Here is an 18,594-nt window from a genome sequence, read left to right on the forward strand (position 1 = left end):
CTATTCCTGTCCTGCCACTAGGTTCATCAGTTCCATTTTTCTAGATTCTATACATATGTGAGTTAGCACACGGTATTTCTTTTTCTCTTTCTCGCTTACTTCACTCTGTATGAGAGACGCTAGGTTCATCCACCTCACTACAAATAACTCAATTTCGTTCCTTATATGGCTAATATTCCATTGTATATATGTGCCACATCTTCTTTATCCTTTCATCTGTCAGTGGAAATTTAGGTTGCTTCCATGTCCTAGCTATTGTAAATAATGCTGCAATGAACACTGGTACATGTATCTTTTTGAATTATGGTTTTCTCAGGGTACATGCCCAGTAGTGGGAGTGCTGGGTCATCTGATAGCTCTATTTTTAGTTTTATAAAGGAACCTCCATACTGTTCTCCATAGTGGCTGTACCAATTTGCATTCCCACCAACAGTATAGGAAGGTTCCCTCTTCACACCCTCTCCAGTATTTATTGTTTCTAGATTTTTGATGATGGCTATTCTGACTGGTGTGAAGTGATACCTCATTGTAGTTTTGATTTGCATTTCTCTAATGATTAGTGGTGTTGAGTATCTTTTCACTTGCCTATTGGCCATCTGTATGTCTTCCTTGGAGAAATGTCTATTTAGGTCTTCCACCCATTTTTGGATTGGATTGTTGTTTTTTTGATAGTGAGCTACATGAGTTACTTGTGCATCCTGGAGATTAATCCTTTGTCAATTGCTTCATTGGCAAATATTTTCGCCCATTCTGAGGGTTGTCTTTTTGTCATGTTTATGGTTTCCTTTGCTGTGCAAAAGCTTTTGTTTCATTAGGTCCCATTTGTTTATTTTTGTTTTTATTTCCATTATTCTGGGAGGTGGGTCAAAAAGGATCTTGCTATGGTTCATGTCATAGAGGTTTCAGTGTGTGACAATTTCACCATTTAATTTATCCTATGAGTTTAAGAGCAGTGGATCATCCTATCTTTCTTTATATTTGATGGTTAACTGTTCCCTCCACCTCTTTTCTTCTAGAGTTTCACTACAGAAAGACTCACAAATTTAAATGAAATCAGAGGTCCACTGCTTTTTCAAGTAAAAATAGGTGAAGCAATCAATCCAATTTAGGAAGATAAAATCCCCACAGTTGCTGGAAAGCAGGGTGGGTGTGTAAAGACTCAGTGCCAACATGCCTTCAGAAACCAGAATTACTGGCAGGAAATTGTTGGGCCTCCAAATATGCTTGTTCACAGTCAAAGCTCACCTATATATTAAAGATTGCAGAGGTATCCTGGAAGGGTGACAGTAGATGACAAAATGCATCAATTCAAAACAGCAACAATGTGAGCAATTGGTCATCGATTTGTGCAAAAAAAAAAAAATTAAATGAAATAAACCACACTTTGAAATGAAGAGATTAATCAAACATTGAGTACCTATTTATTAACCGCTTACTTTTTAAAAGACTGAGCTAGGTGATATGAGGAATGAAAAGTCTGTCTATGATTTAGAGGTCTAGATACAGTTTCTGCCAACATTAACTTAGAATCAATTTTTAGAACTAGGGTAAATACACAATAATTAGTATTAAAATATACAAACCAGCAGTACCTTAACAGTCAAAATCTTTTTCATGCAAGAGTAAGGAAATTCAAAGAAGTGGTCCAAAGGAAAACACTACACAAATAATAGAATATCCTCTAGAAATGAACCTATCACTATAAAATCTTAGCAAAACATCCAGGGTTCTGTTACCTGAATTCACACTGCAGCACTAAAATGACATGACTTTCAATAAACATTATCACATTTCAACTGTATAATTTATCTTTATAAATACTTTCTACATAACTTCACAGCATTTTATTGGTATGACTCATTTATCTCTCAGTTAATAATGCAAAACTATTATTGTCTCCACTTAGTAGATGTTCCCTAAGACCAGAGGAATAAAATGAATGTTGCAAGGTAGTTAGAATAATTAATTCACTAGGTCACCAGTAGAATTTGAACCCATAATTTTAACTTCTAGTTTAGTGATCTGCTAAGGTCAAGATAACGTGTCTAGTTGCTTTGGGTTCTAGGGAGAAAGCTACAACAGAAACATGAGGCATCACATTGCTGGTTTTCATGATCATCAATATACAAATTTTAAGTTCACCCGGGTCATCAATGTTTTCCTAGGAGGTAAACAAAGTCAGTTAAACCACTAAGCTCCCCTTAATTACCTGCAATGCTATAAATGCACACACACAGATACTGATGCTAACAAGTTAATTACATTGAATAAAGTACCTCTTCTAAGGCATTCCACAGTTCCTCAGTCGTATGTTCATTAAAGGGATCCAGATTCTTCCTCATTGTTCCAGTGAATAAAACAGGTTCCTAAATAGTCCCAAACAACAAGTATTATTACTGTAGGCTCTTTTCACTTAATTCTAATGCTTACAGAACTGAATTAAAGTATAAAAAATAAAAATTCACTATAATCACTAATAACAAGGTTGCAAATGCCTCTTTACAAAACAATATCTCTAAAATAATTTTCCACTGTACACTCGAAAATATCCTCTGGACCACTGAACACTAACAAAACAAAGTGCTGAAGTGTGTCATCTTAAGGAAAAATTGAAGAAGAGAAAGGAAGATTTGACTTCTTAAAAATGCCTTCCTGGTAATATCTGCTTAATCAAAAAAGAATGAGGCTATAATTATTTGAGGAACTTTACATCAAAAGAGCTGGATAAACTGTCAGATCTGCTGTGATACTAGGAAATACCAGTAGTTGGTATTAGTTGAGGTTTGTGCCTCAAAGCAAAATTGTTAAATAGTTTCACATTTGCCTTGAAGAATAAAGAAGGTTATTTCCTCTGTTGGTAAAACAGTCTTCTGGGATCTGTAATCTCTCCACATGTGTGAATGGAACATCTCCACATATGCAAAAAGAATGTCAACTACTGGGCCCTGTGGCACTCTGTCCATGAAGAGATCACCTCTGATTCTGCATCAGCTGCTTCCCACGTGCTCTCACCTGTGCATCAGGATTACATGCCTCACAGAACCTCATTATTAACTGCAAGGCCTGGATGACCTGAAACCCATTGTGATGTGCACCATAATAATATTATTTTAATTTAAATAGCTCTTCCTACTCGTCTGTTCCAGGAGGAGCCACAAGTAAATTACTGTGGAAATATATTCCTCTTTCAGGGTTGCAAGAGAGAATCTTGTACACAAGCTTATGCAGGCCATTTAAGTTTCCTTCTGGAAGCTCTGGTAAGCCAGGCCACAAGAATATGGGCAGCAGAGAAGAGCCCAATTGGCTCCTCGCAGTGAAGGGGGTAGAACAAGGGGATGTACACATGTGGGAACAAGAGGAGATCTGACTCTCCCACACGTGCCTGGGAACTGCTCAGAATCACCAGCCTCAAATCCCGCCTGGCCTGGGGGCTGGACTGCTCCTCCTCATTTCACAAACCCTGAGAAGAAAGATGAAGAAGACAGATATTTCTTTTCTCTAGCTACGAAGAGTGACACTCAGACAGCCTCCCATACGTTCTTTCCCTATTGTCTTAGTTTCAAGTCTGGTGAGAGAGAAATGGATGTAGAAAACATATGTTGTGCCAGCAGAAGAAGATGTATCCCTAAGCAGAATCCAAAACTAAAAAGATAAAAGGAGCATTATTTGCACAAAGTTGATTAAGTGGCTGATACACACCAAAAGCAATGAATATCACTGGTCATACAATACTTTAAAGTAATTACTGAATTGACTGAAAAATCTCAAGACCCAGATATGTCTCCCTTAAAACTACCTAATTGAGGATCGAAGATTGAACAACCATCTAAGCAATGGCAAGAGCTCCTGGTCAGGGGAGTAACCATCATACTTCAGATTTTGGGAAAAAAAAAAGTCTTACTCTTTGTAATTATCAACACTAAGATTCCAACAAGCCAGGTGATTTCTCCTTCTGTAGCCGTTTCCATGAGAAAATGACATGGCCAGATAAGGGGAGGCTGGTACCCAATAGTCCTCCCTCTCCTCTGAGTTTCCTTAACATTCCCCTCAAGGTTCTAAACCATGGGCAGGATTCTGCCATGGGACCCAAGATGAAAGACTCTTTGAGGACTCATTTTTGAGGCGATAAAAGGCCTGAAAGTGGCCCCCAAGTTAAGGAACCAGCTGGGAGAAGTGAGACAGGGTCTCTGCTTATAGTAACTACAGGAATATTTCTTTGCCCATCGTGGCTTCTGTGGTCTGAACATTTTTCCTTCAGGTTCCTCTGAGAGTGCAAATTCACATCCTGTAAGGAAGAGGTCTAGGGTTTGATAAAGTGTCCACCTGGTTTTCAAAGTATACCTAGAGAGGCATTACTTAAGCTAATTTTTGGAAAAAAATTAAATTGCTTTAAAAAAAAAAGTGAACCTTTCTTCTGTCATTAAGCCATGATGAGCACGTCTGGCAACAGCAGTCTCAGTGGTTCAGGAGAACAGGCACAGGGACCCATTTAGAGTTCAACCACTGATTTCACAATCAGGGTTTCTCTCTATTGTCACCTCCCTCGCCTTCTTCTCTTGAGGAAACTCCTTAAAGCAGATGAAGCTCACCAAAGTCTAGGAGACTAAAATGGGATTCTTTGAGGAGAGAGGAGTCCCTAACTTCTGAGCCCCTGACAAATGCCTGCAGCTGCTTCATGCTGAGCTTTAATCAGAGCCCTCAGACACTCTACAGGTTTTAAGGAGGTTCTGCAAATTATAACCAAACACTGCTGATTGTCGTAAAAAGAAAAAAAATGTTTAAGCATTCCCATTGCAGTAAGGGTCCCCACTTAAGTCTATTCTGTCAGTCTAAAAGGATATATTCGTAATTACATGTGTATATTTAGCTGTATTACATGGAAGATATAGTTTAATAAATAAGAATATTTGTCTTGACATGCCAAGTATATATTTCAAAATTAGTAAAATTAATGAAAACTTGAATGAAAAGAATGACTTATTAAAACATTAACTGATTGAAGCTATATTTTTCTTGAAAATCAGCAGGCAATTTGTGAACAATGTCTGTTTGAACATGTCAATGCGTTTTATGCACAGTGTTCAGTTTGGTTTCTACTCATTCTACTTTCATTCACTTCCCAAGTAAGAAATCATTAGATTATCTTCAAAAGGTAGTAAAAGTTTTCACAGTATACACATACTGCAAAGGCAGATAAGGGTCAAATTATCATTGCTGATAGATATTATTTCAAGTATCCACCTCCAAACCAATTTTATAGATAAGTCTTGTACAAATGCTTACACTGAAGAACACTTCAATGTAGAGATTTTCGGTAGGACATACAATCTTCATGAAAATATACACTAAATTTATCGGCAAAGGTATGTTTTTCTTAAGGTACACAATTACACCTCATTTAATAAGAGTTAGCTGGCACAGTACAGACAGGAAAACAAATGCGCTTGTGTAATGTATACTTTAAATGGAGCATTAGTTAGCAGTTTTTCATTGCAGTTTAAAGTTTATATTTTTACAATTTAATCCTTTGTGCCATATTCAGTAGTGATTTTATCCTTTGTTACTTGACATAACACAAGTTCATATTAGGCGTATGACCCAAAAAAGGCCAGTTTGAATCAGAGCATTTAGTGCAGTAATTGATAATCCCTTAACACAACTGCAGAACTGAAAACTGCAGTCTTACTGGACCTTCTGTATATGCTGCTGGAAGACAAGACTCATTATCTTACAAAGAAGCCCTACCCACTAACCTTCAGAGGCTTAAAACACCATGGGACCAAGACAAAAACCATGCAAAGTGGTTAAAAACAAGGCAGACACAGCACAATCCTTAACTATTTCAGTTCCAAACCAGGACACTGCCTTCTATTAAAGTATATCAGGAGGAGCTACTGGTGGAGGGGGGCGGGGCAGTGCAGGGAGGAAAAAAAAATCAAAAGCTTTACAAACAAGCAAAGTTAAGAGAATTCAGCACCACCAAACCAGCTTTACAACAAATGCTCAAGGAACTTCTCTAGGCAGGAAAGAGACCACAAACTTAAAACAACCTTGTAAATATATAGACTGCTATATCAAAACCTCATGGGAGCAGACACCAACAAACTACAGCAGATATACACACAAAAAAAGGAAAAGCAACCCAAACACAACACAAACGATGATCATCAAACCACAAGACAAGAGAACAAAAGGGGAAGAGAAGCAAAAAGACCTATAAAAACAAAGCCAAAACAATTAAGAAAATGGCAATAGGAACATACATATTGATAACTACCTTAAGTGTAAATGGATTAAATGCTCTAACCAAAGGACACAGACTGGCTGAATGGATATAAAACAAGACCCATATATATGCTGTCTACAAGAGACCCACCACTTCAGACCTAGGAACACATACAGACTGAAAGTGAGGGGATGGAAAAAGATATTCCATGCAAAAGGAAATCAAAGGAAGCTGGAGTAGCAATACTCATAACAGATAAAACAGATTTTAAAATAAAGACAGTTATAAGAAACAAGGAAGGACAGCACATAATGAGCAAGGGATCATGTAAGAAGATATAACAATTGTAAATATACAGGCATCCAACAGAAACTAACACAACATTGTAAATCAACTATGCTCCAATAAAAATTAATTTAAAAAAAAAAAAAAAAAGAGTAGCTACTGCTGCTGCTTCCTCCAGTCCTGAAGCTCTGTTCTCATTTCCAACCTCACGACCTTTCTTAAGGGGCAGCTCATCTCTCTGTTTGAAGACAAGAGAATCACCTGAAGTCACTTTAAATCTTGGTTTCCTTTTTTCTTTAAATCCTGTAGCATCTGAATGAACTGATAATGATCCATATTCAGAAGAAAAGGACATTATTCAAAGGAAAAGGAATTTAAGTCCTGTAAAGTCCTCTTTCAAGGGCTCCAGGAGCAGTTCCAAGGGATTTTATGAAGACTTCTGTGTCAGAAACAAAGGGCCGAATGTATTAGGCTAGAATCCAGTCGTATTTCTTTACTAGCAACAGCATATTCACCTCTTCTCTCTTTGCGATTTATTTTCAACAAGAAAAAATGGGAAAGAAAACCAGATAATCAAAAAATCTTAAAGAGAGAGCTCTGATTTACTTTCTTCAACCTACTGAAGAAAACTCAGGGAATGGAAATACCAAGAGACCAGAGTGGGCTGTTTAAGAAACACAGCTTTTGCTTTGATTAAGAAAAAAACCAAAACCTATTAAATATAAAAAATGCATCTGATTAATCACGAAAAAATGATGGCTGCTGATCTGTGCTGACCCTCACGCTGCAATCATAAATACTGAACTTGCACAGAATCCCTCTTCAATTGAAAACATTTTGCTTGTGCCAATAGGATAAGGGGCTCTACGTGTAGAGAATAGTCCAAAGTTCTGAAATCCATTTTCCAGGTCCTTTCAGATAAGTAAACTACTCCCTGAATATAATCTCACTTTGGTGTTCTTTCTGGGGAACATACTTTACTACTTCAGATCCTGAGCACAAAGGATGCATACGCTCAGCAACCTGTTCTGTTTAAGGAACTTATCTAGGAAATGCTTTCATTTTTTGCTTATTTCGGAAACTGTGAACACAAATTGAGGAGTTCATTCTTAAGAATATGGTGCTTATCTCTGAAAGTTTCCCCCAGGACTCCAGGACTGATGGTCTATGTCACCACAACCTTGCCTCTGGTTCCTATGCAGGTCTTGGCTGCTCTCATGTCCCCCCCAGTTCTTACCTGCTCATGGTGGGGTCAAGAGTGACAGGGATGAGCCTGGGAGAGAGAGAGAGAGAGAGACCTCCTTGGAAGCTCTCGGTTGCTCCCAGGATCAGAGGGAGCAGGGAGCCAGGGAAGTTGAGGTGCGCCTGGCTCACCTAAGTGGGGCAGCTCAATGAAACAGCACTGGACTTCCTCTTTGCAGAGTCTGCTCTCAGCTTCCTAGGTTCCCTAAATCAGGGTATTGAGACACAAGCAACACTGCTTCCCACTCATCTTGGGAGATAGATGTAAGCTTTCTGCACTTAGATAAGTAACTTCAAGTAACCACAGTCACAGACTCTCCACTTCTGCAGCCAGCCAGCCATTGTAAAGGGAAAGGACTCTTGGCTGGGGAGGGTAAGATTTTTAGTATCTTCCAACACTTATTACCCCATGACATGTAAGTGAATAAACCCATTTCTAAATTGATACTGTACTTCATATGAGGGACACAGCACTAGGAGAAATATCCTCTGGCTTTGTTCTATATTTATTCACTTTGCTATGGTGTGAAGAATCCTTTTGAGTGGGGTGGTAGAAAAATGGGGAAAATATCTGATGAGAACATCATTCAGTTCAACAAGCATTTATTGAAAAAAATTATACATTTGGAGTCAGAGAATCCTAAGTTCTTATTCTACTGCTTATGAGCTATTTGACTAAGGGTTAGTTGTTAATCTCCCCAAGACTCAGTTCCCTTCCTGGAAAATTGGGCCAAACTTGCGGTGCTGCTGTGAGAATCTAGAACAACAATGAAGCTCCTGGTGTGATGCTAACATGGACCAGGAGCCCAGCCCAACAGGGGACAGTGAGGGGTGGGGTTTGTCAAACTGCAGGTGCAGCCTATGGTTCAGGAAACTAATTCTGTGCTTCATGACCACCACTTCCTGTTTTATATAAACTAGGACAGAATGGATATGATAGAAAATGTGAGCGTGCAGAGCATCAAGTAAGAGGAATATTCTTTTTTGAAATTTTTGTTCCTGTGAGTGTGTGTGTGGCGGGGAGAGGGGTGTGGACATGAAATCATGATACGAAGCAGTTTCTACTGTGGACCACAGTCAAAAGCGTGCTGAAGACCCCAGAAGAGCAGTGAGCCCCTCAGGCTCTAAAGTTGGGAATCTCCCTAAATTAAATTTGAATCCAGGCTCTGCTGCATACTTGCTAAGTAGGTTGAGCTCTCAGTGCCTCAGCTTTTAAAAATCTGTCAGATAAGGATAACCATAGAGTTGCTGTGAGGATTAAGTGGGAGACAGTTGGGAAAGAGGCTAAAACGTTTTAAGGATTCCACAAACCTTTGGAATTATTATTAATACCCGTGTAACTTGCCAGGGTCTGCAACAAGCACTAGAGCAACGGAAATGAGAGACACAGGCCCTGTCCTTAAGGAGAGAAAGAAAATAGTCGAGAAAAATGCCAGAGGTCTTGGTCGGGGACTGGAAAATACAAGTGTGTACAGGGTGGTGGTCGGGAAAGAAGCTGGTGGGAGGGGAGCCAGAAATCAAAACAAAAAGAAAGTGATCATTTTTCTTCTTGCTCCTTGGAGAAAAGATGTCAGATAAATTTTTCTGTTTTTCCTTTCCCTAAAACACCTATGTCTTAATTTTCTTTTTTCTTTTTCCCTTCACTGTTTAAATTTATATAAACAATAATGCTTATGTTGTAAGCAATAAATGTAAAGAAAATCACCAAGGACCACAAAAATATAAAAACAAATTAAAGAGCAAACTCCTTCTAGAATGTGTTACTCTTTTTACTTAAATAGAAGTAATATTGGAAAGGCCAGTGCCCCAATCCTTGAGAATAATGATTCCTACTGACTGACTGTTCCCAAGAACCAGGCATCGGCCACAAATGTTTTTTCAACCAGTTACATCTTCACAACAAATCTGTGCAGCAGTAATTCCTAGACCTGGTTTAAGGACAAGGACTATGACGCTTGCAAGCCCAGTGACTTCACTGAGGTCCCACAGTCGTATGAGGCAGTATCAGGAGAAACTGCGAGTCATATTGACATTCAAGTCTACCCTCTTAAACATTCTATACCTGGCTGCCTCCTGAATGATTTCCTGGGCCCTTTACACATTACAGGTTCTCTCCAGATTCTCTCTAATCAACCAACATTGTGCCTTGGAGACAAATGCATAAAAAGTTCCATGTTTACATGGAAAATAAAGGTTCCATGTTTACAATGGCTGGTGATCATTATCTACATGGATACAAAGCTTAGCACTGTTTTCTAATCAGCTCTCCAGAGTGTGTACACAGAGCATGCTCAAAAGTAGGTTGGAAAGTGATGGAAAAGAACCAAAACCTGGTGAGGTAGGTTATGGTTAGTTTTTCCTCCGATGTGCTTCCAAAACATTACTGGCAGAGCCCAGAATCATCTAACGTTATTTCTTTATTAACAGAGTTCTTTTCTGTACACAAGCATACAACCTTTTCTTAATAAGAATCATTAAAAGTAATGCAGGGCACATTTCTAAATTCTTTCATCCAAGGATATGTAAGGACTTTATAGACACATCTATTATTTCTGCTAACTAGTCTCATTTGGCCATTTTAGACATGGATACAATCAAAACATAAAACTTGGAAATCTAAACTCATTTATTTTCTACTGTAACCATTAAGTCATGAATCTAACAGCCAGAGGGAATCTTTAAATACAGGGATAGTATGTGCTGAAAAGTTCTTCCCATTTTTCCTGAAAGGGATATACGCTTTAAAAAATGTTTTTAACTGTGGTAAAATACACAGAAAATTTACTACCTTAACCATTTTTAAGTGCACAGTTCAGTGCTATTAAATACATTCACACTGCGGCACAGCCATTACCACCATCCAGCCACAGAACTCCTCTCAACTTGCAAAACTGAAACTCTGTACCCATTATACAACAACTCTCCACCCCCACTGCCAGCAGCTCCTGGCAACCACCATTCTACTTCCTGCTTTCAGGAACTGACTACACTAAGTACCTCAGATTAGTAGGATCATAGAGTATTTGTCCTTTGTGACTGGCTTATTTCACTTAGCATAACATCCTCAAGAGTCAGCTGTGTTCTGCCATGTGTCAGAATTTCCTTCCTTTATAAGGCTGAATAATATTCTATTGTATATACATATGCATCACATTTTGTTTATCCATCCATCTGTCAATGGACCCTTGGGGACCTTCACCTTTTTGCTATTGTGAATAATGCTGCTATGAACATGCATGTACAGGTATCTCTTCAAAGCCCAGCTTTCAATTCTTTTGGATTTATACGCTAAAGTAGAATTGCAGGATCATATGATAATTCTATGAGGGTTGGTCAAAAATTATCCACACTCTGGCTGTAGAATTTATGGAAGTTTTAATATAACTGGAGTGCAGATAATTTTTGAGTCACCCACGTATGTTTAATTTTTTTGAGGAAGCTCCATCCTGTTTTCTACAGTCATCATACCATTTTACATTCCTACCAGCAATGCACAAGGATTCCAATTTCTCTGTAACCTCGTCAACACGTTATTTTCTTCTTATTTTTTTTATACTAGATATGCTAAGGAAAGTGAGGTGGCATCTCAGGGCAGTTTGAAGGGCTTATCTTTCAGATTTACTTTGAGTAATTCCAGTTATTTCAGAAGGTGGGGATAGGCAGCAACAGGTATATTCACTCATAGGACACAAGCCCACATTCTCCTTCCCTTTGGGTGCCATGTCCTACATAATAAACAGACATTTCAGAGCTCCTTATACCCACACTACAGGAAGCACATCTGCCTGGCTCTTTTTGTCTCATCTCCTATGTGTGTCTCTCATCTCCAGAGGGTGTTTTCTCAGCTTCCTTTGATAGCCAGATGATTTCAGAGTACCAAAACAACAAAAAACAAACCAAAAAACCCTAATCTAAAGTAAAAAATAACAACATCAGCATGTCTATGAAAGCAGAGGGCAAGATGGAAGACAGGAGGCCTCAAGTCAGTGGGTGGGGCCTATTTTGCCCTTGGCTATATACCTGGAGGATAGTAATTGCTTAATAAATATTCTCTGAATTACTTTGAGTGGATGAACCACAAGGAATGACAGGAGCTTCTACTGTGCATATAATCCAATCTCCAAAACACTCCCTGAAAGTCATACTGTTCTAAAAAGCAGAACAATAGAAAACAGAATCAGAGCCCAGAACAAATGGTTAAGTCAATGCTCCACCATCACAGCAACCACGTATTGGGTCTGCGTGAAGAACTCCACACACACTGACCTATTTAGTTTTCACAACAGCTCAAGAAGTTGGTACTGTTAGCTGCCATGTAACGGAGAGAAAACTGAGGTGTACCAAGATGGAATTCCATGTCCTGTGTTCACCCTCACTATTCTGTACTGCCTCCCTGGTTAAAATCATTTATCAATGGCTGAATTGTAAAAGTCTCCCCAAAGCATCCATACACTCTGTAATTCTCAAAGCCCCACAGTTTCAAAGAAGGTCCTCCAGGGAGATAATCACCTTAGAAAAGGTAGCTTTATTTCCTACAGCAATATTCCATCCTTAAGACACTTAAAATTCTTGTTTCCCTATAGAATCCTTTCCAATGTTAAACAAACCATCTACCATTTTCTTCTCAGAATTATGGGGTTATCAGTGGATAAATCTGTGGCCCCTGAGGAAGTCTGAGTCCAGAAGTCTATCTGGGTAAGTTATTAAATCACACACACTGCCGAGACCAGCTCGGCGACTCGAGGTGAGTGACGGGTGCCGCAAGCTTGAAGAAGACACAGACACAGACTGAAGAGAAAAGTGGGACCGGGGGGCTCAAGACCTCTCGGATCAAGAGCCCCGCTGACTCATCCCAGGCTGCTTTTATTGAGTTCGTGGGCTAACATTCTTAGGTTACACTCATAAACAGTCAAAGGCCTCACATGATTGAGGCAATTATCTTTGTTTACTTCCTGGGTCCGAGTTGAGCAGGTGTGGATTTGAGCTGGGGGTGGAGAGCAAAACAGCCCTGGGGGCAGGAGACCTCTCTCAGATATTAGGGGTCTGTGCCCCACCCGTGTTGGCCCCTCTGCGACTGTGCCTGTCTTAGGTTGTTCCTCCCTTGAGGAATCTTACCCGTCTCTGGCTAACCAGTCATCCTCCAGGGCCAAACACGGTGATATAAGGAAGGTTCTATGCACCACCCCTGTTGGCCCCTCTGCGGCTGTGCCTGTCTTAGGTTGTTCCTCCTCTGAGGAATCTTACCCGTCTTTGGCTAACCAGCCATCCCTCAGGACCAAACAGGGTGATATTAGTCTCCACGCCCCGCACCCTCAGCTCCTCCACTGCTCAAGAATCCCATCGCTTGGCCCACATCAAAAAGGTTCCCGAATGTCTTCCCACATCTCCCCCTTTTTGTTTTCGTAGGAGAAGATAAGCCTGTAGGAGAAGATAAGCCTATTCGAGTTATTTCTTTTTCAGTCAATCCTTGGAGCGTTCTTCCTGTGCACCTGAGAACTTAAACATAGGATAATTAAAAGACAACAAAAAGTATCAAAATGCTTAGGAGACTGCTATTCATGCCTTTTATCCAATCCAATGGATGCAATGCTTTTAATCCATCAGCTATACTTTGTAAAGTAGCACTTTGGTGTAGAGATTGCAAAGATGCATATTGCATGCCAGTTATTTTAGTTTGTAATTGTTGTATGTCCAGTGTGACACCATCCGCTCCACATCCCAGCAGATATGTCACTGGCATCGCAGCCATTCCAGATTTGTAATGTTCTTAAACTTAAGAGAAGTTTCCATATTTCTGTTTGAGCTCTGCCATTCTCTAATTGAGGCCAAGGAAGTATTAATCCAATCCTAAGCCATAAGATGGGATAGGGCGAGTGCATGGCAATATTGGTATACGCCATCACAACCTTTTATAGGGATTGCAGGAGGAGTTGTTTTGGTGTAAACCATTAGAGACTGCATACCCCTTAGGGGACCAGTTTCATACTGTTCCATAGGAACCATTAAGTAGTATTACACCCTCCGTCCCACAGCAAACATCCCAAAGAATCTGATCTTGTCTGTCAGCCCATATCCGTTTTATTTTACACAAAGGTCTATCAGGGATGGCATAATTAGTAAACTTAGTCTCCAAAGCTCAAACCTGAAAACAAATGTACAAAGTTCATCTCCGGAGATTCTATATCCCATTCAAGATGGCGTTTCTTTGGAACGCTCATGATATGGCTTAATTCTCCGAGATGGAATCCACACAGGTTCCAGGCCTTGTCCTGGTGACACACAAGCAAACCCTCTTCCCCATGTGATTAACCTTCCTGATGACCAGATATTAGTCAATGGGTCCTGCCACCATATCAGAAAAATTATAGAAGCATCTGGTATAGGAATCCATTGAGTTCTCTTAAGAAACTGCAAAATGGGATTTTTCGGATAGTGATTATCAATTTTCCCAATATAATCAGCAAAGGCAATTTGCCAACTTACACAATTTTGGAAACAAGCCTGAATTTCTTTAGTAGTTAAATTAATAATTATATGTGAAGGGTCAGTTCCAATTAAATGCTTACTTCGAGTTCTTCCCTTCAGAACCAACTGAGTTAATAATTCTAAATAAGGTGACAAGGATTTTACCACAGTATTTGCTAAAAACAACCATTCCACAATTCCTTCATTTTGTATTAATATCCCCGTAGGTGAATGAGGAGAAGGTAATATAATTAATTGCAATGGCTGATTAACAGTTACTCTCTGTAATTGAGAAGAATGAATTTTATTTTCTATAAGTTTTAGTTCCTCTAAAGCAGCTGATGTTAAAGTTCTTGGACTATTTAATTTTGAATCTCCTTTTAACAAAGCAAATAGGTTAGACAATGCATAGGTGGGGATCCCTATGCATGGGCGAAGCCAATTAATATCTCCTAGGAGTTTTTGCAAATCATTAAGAGTTTGGATTTGATCTGATCTCAGTTCCACCTTTTGTGGTCTAATAGTTGTTCTATCAACTATTGTGCCCAAATATTGATATGGGCTATGCATCTGTACCTTTTCTGGAGCTATTTTAAGTCCTGCTCTATCAAGGCAAAGCTGCATGCTAATATACACAGAAGTAAGTAAATCTTGATTAGGAGCAGCACATAAGATATCATCCATGTAATGGATAAGAACAATTAGGAAATTCTAGTCGCACTGGTTCAAGGGCTTTAGCAACAAAATTCTGGCAAATAGTAGGGCTATTCAACATGCCTTGAGGTAACACCTTCCATTGAAACCTTTTTCGAGGTTCTTTATTATTTAGTGCAGGCACAGAAAAAGCAAATTTTTCTTTATCTTTGGGATGTAATGGAATGGTGAAAAAGCAGTCTTTCAGATCAATAACTATTAGAGGCCAATTAGCAGGGATCATACTAGGTGATGGGAGGCCTGGTTTTAAGGCCCCCATTGGTTGTATAACTGCATTGACTGCTCTGAGATCTGTTAATAAACGCCATTTACCAGTTTTTTTCTTTATTGGAAATACTGGAGAGTTCCATGGGCTAAAAGATTCTTCAATATGCCCTTTTTCTAACTGTTCAGTCACTAATTCTGTTAGAGCTTTTAACTTTTCTATGGTTAAAGGCCACTGCTCAACCCATACAGGTGTATCAGTTTTCCAGGTCAATGGGATTGGTGCTGGGGAAAGCAGTAAGCTTTTACGAACAGTGGCCACTAGTGAAAAGACTGATATCCAAGACCTTCTCTATTTGCATTACCTTCAGCTGGAATGGGAAATAGTTTCCCTTCATGATATTTACCAAGACCTAACCCTGGCTGATATCCTTGATTTATTAGCATTTCTTGACTTTGCATACTATAAGTATCTATCGTTGGGATGTGGATTTCAGCCTTCCATTGTTGCAATAAATCCCTTCCCCATAAATTAATGGGAAGGTCTGCTATATAGGGTTGTAAGTGGGCTGGCTGCCCATCTGGGCCAATACAAGGCAATATTTTAGCACTTTGCTGCAAGCCATGAGCTCTACCTAAACCTACCACTGTAATGTCTGCAGGACAAGTAGGCCAGCGAGAAGGCCAATGATTACTGCTTATAATTGAAACATCAGCACCTGTGTCTATTAATCCTCTAAAAGCTTTTCCATTTATAGTTACTGAGCATGTTGGGCGTGTTTCTAAAATTTTTTCAGAGAGGAAAACTCCGGCCTCTCCTGTGCTTCCAAAGCCTTTCGTTCTCCTTACTTTTGTACTATTGCCAATCTTATAATATGGCAGAATAAGCAACTGTGCTATTCTATCACCTGGATGGGCTTTCCATGGAACCGAAGTTGATATCATCACTTTAATTTCTCCAGTATAATCATTATCAATCACTTCAATATGAATTCTAATTCCTTTTTGTTTTTCAGTTTCGTTTGGCACTGCACAAGCCCATCGGTCCTCTGATGGACCGGCTTCTTCATCAAAGCTATCATTTGAGCCTTCAGGAGCCCATAGAGGCTCTAATAGAGGCTTTAATACTGACTTAATCAGAGACCACATTTGACCAAACAGAACCTGGTACGGGAGTCCCTTTAGAATGCAATTTTTTAAGTTCGTTCCCAACCTTATCCCTAAGTACATAAACCCAGTGTTAGCCTAAAGAAGGAAACCACATACAATATTCTCAACTATTTACAGAATTTCTAACAATCGACCTTCACTTGCTTTTTACAAGACCTTCACTTGCTTTTTACTCCACCTGCCCTTAGGAGCTGCCGTAACAGGCATACATCTGGTCGATATTAATCTAAACTTTTATTTCCCATATTTTACCCCGAACACAAACTACCCAAGAGATTTACTTACTGGCAGGATTTTCTCAGAGGCCTCTTACTCTCCTCTTGGGGGCTTCACGGCACTTCCCAATTCTTTACTTTTATCAATTTCACTTTCCGTGAACCTTCGTCACTCAAGCCTTTCGAGCCCCACGTTGGGCGCCACTTGCCGAGACCAGCTCGGCGACTCGAGGTGAGTGACGGGTGCCGCAAGCTTGAAGAAGACACAGACACAGACTGAAGAGAAAAGTGGGACCGGGGGGCTCAAGACCTCTCGGATCAAGAGCCCCGCTGACTCATCCCAGGCTGCTTTTATTGAGTTCGTGGGCTAACATTCTTAGGTTACACTCATAAACAGTCAAAGGCCTCACATGATTGAGGCAATTATCTTTGTTTACTTCCTGGGTCCGAGTTGAGCAGGTGTGGATTTGAGCTGGGGGTGGAGAGCAAAACAGCCCTGGGGGCAGGAGACCTCTCTCAGATATTAGGGGTCTGTGCCCCACCCGTGTTGGCCCCTCTGCGACTGTGCCTGTCTTAGGTTGTTCCTCCCTTGAGGAATCTTACCCGTCTCTGGCTAACCAGTCATCCTCCAGGGCCAAACACGGTGATATAAGGAAGGTTCTATGCACCACCCCTGTTGGCCCCTCTGCGGCTGTGCCTGTCTTAGGTTGTTCCTCCTCTGAGGAATCTTACCCATCTTTGGCTAACCAGCCATCCCTCAGGACCAAACAGGGTGATATTAGTCTCCACGCCCCGCACCCTCAGCTCCTCCACTGCTCAAGAATCCCATCGCTTGGCCCACATCAAAAAGGTTCCCGAATGTCTTCCCACAACACACAAAAAACAAACAAAAGAACAAACAAACAAAACCTGGTATCCGGGGCTCCAATCAAGATGGTGGAATAGGAGGATGTAAAAATACTTTTACATCTGGAATGATTCTCACAGAATACCTACTGAATGCTGGCAGAAGATCTCAGACAGGCAAAATTGCAAGAAAGATCACCATGTAACTGGGCAGAATGAAAGGGAGAAAAAAAGGAATCAGGATGGGACTTGTGCCCTTGGGAGGAAGCTGTGGAAGAGGAAAGGTTCCCTCACCCTGAGAAGCCCCGTCACCAGTAGGGAGATCAACTGGGACAGAAAGGGGCTTCAGAGGCTCGGAGGAGAGTGCAGCGGCCAACGTGTGGCAAGAAGAAAAGAGAGAGACCAGTACAGATGGTCTGTGCCACCTTCTTGTAGTCCTCAGCCAGAGATGCATGTCTGCTGGTGCACACGAGGCCTGGGCGCTGAAACTGTGACTTTCGTGGACACACCTGGGGAAAGTAATGAGGCTGGCTGTGCGGAGACAGCCTGAAAGGGCTGGAGTGTGGTATGGTGGCAACTGGGGTTGTATACAGAAGAAGCCCATGCCCACCATGGAAGCAAAGTGCCACTGTTAATGGGCATGCAAAGGGAGGGGAGGGACCCACCAGAGCAGCCTGTTTCTTGGGGTGCTCTCAGCAGGTGTGGCGTTGCCTCTACAAGCTCTGGGAGCGAGCAAACACCAGTGGGTTGCCCACACGTGGAGGTGGGGCCAAAATTAGAGCTGATCCTCAGGGGCTGTGCAATTTAGGAAGCAGGGCTGAAATCTGAGCCCTCTCCCTGCAGCTATGCAATCCACAGATTCATGCAGTAACTGCTGCGGCATTTGGAAACTCAGCAGCTACAGGACATCTGAGAAGAATTTAGGTGCTCCTGTGGCTGGGGCAGGGCAGCTTTAGTGTAGTGGGAGCTCCAGGAGCTCTAGAACCCAGAGGCCATAACTCAGCTACTCAGCTGGGAATGAATGTAGCTGGGTCCACTTGTTACCTGTAGGTGCCTGGTTGCCCTGTAACTCCTCTTGCATGTCTCCTGCCTCTGTTACTTTGTAGTCCTTGTAACTCTAAAATGGCCCAGAGGCCATGAAAGAAAAGTGTCCAGTCAAATCATATGCTACCTTCTTTGTTACCTTATTTGGAGGACAAAGAAAGCCTAAGTATAGAAAATTAACAA

General features: G+C 40.7%; 1 protein-coding gene across 1 annotated transcript in view; it reads right to left on the reverse strand.

Annotated features, from left to right (window-relative positions):
* The window catches only part of LOC130835551 (ATP-binding cassette sub-family C member 4-like), a 201,615-nt gene that overhangs the window by 31,004 nt on the left and 152,017 nt on the right, over positions 1-18,594 (reverse strand). The window contains exon 27 of the mRNA XM_057707189.1: positions 2,277-2,366. Within this exon, the coding sequence (XP_057563172.1) occupies positions 2,277-2,366 (90 nt within the window). The remainder of the gene's footprint in view (positions 1-2,276; positions 2,367-18,594) is intronic.

Source organism: Hippopotamus amphibius, chromosome 14, assembly GCF_030028045.1.
Source record: "Hippopotamus amphibius kiboko isolate mHipAmp2 chromosome 14, mHipAmp2.hap2, whole genome shotgun sequence".
NCBI lineage: Eukaryota > Metazoa > Chordata > Mammalia > Artiodactyla > Hippopotamidae > Hippopotamus > Hippopotamus amphibius.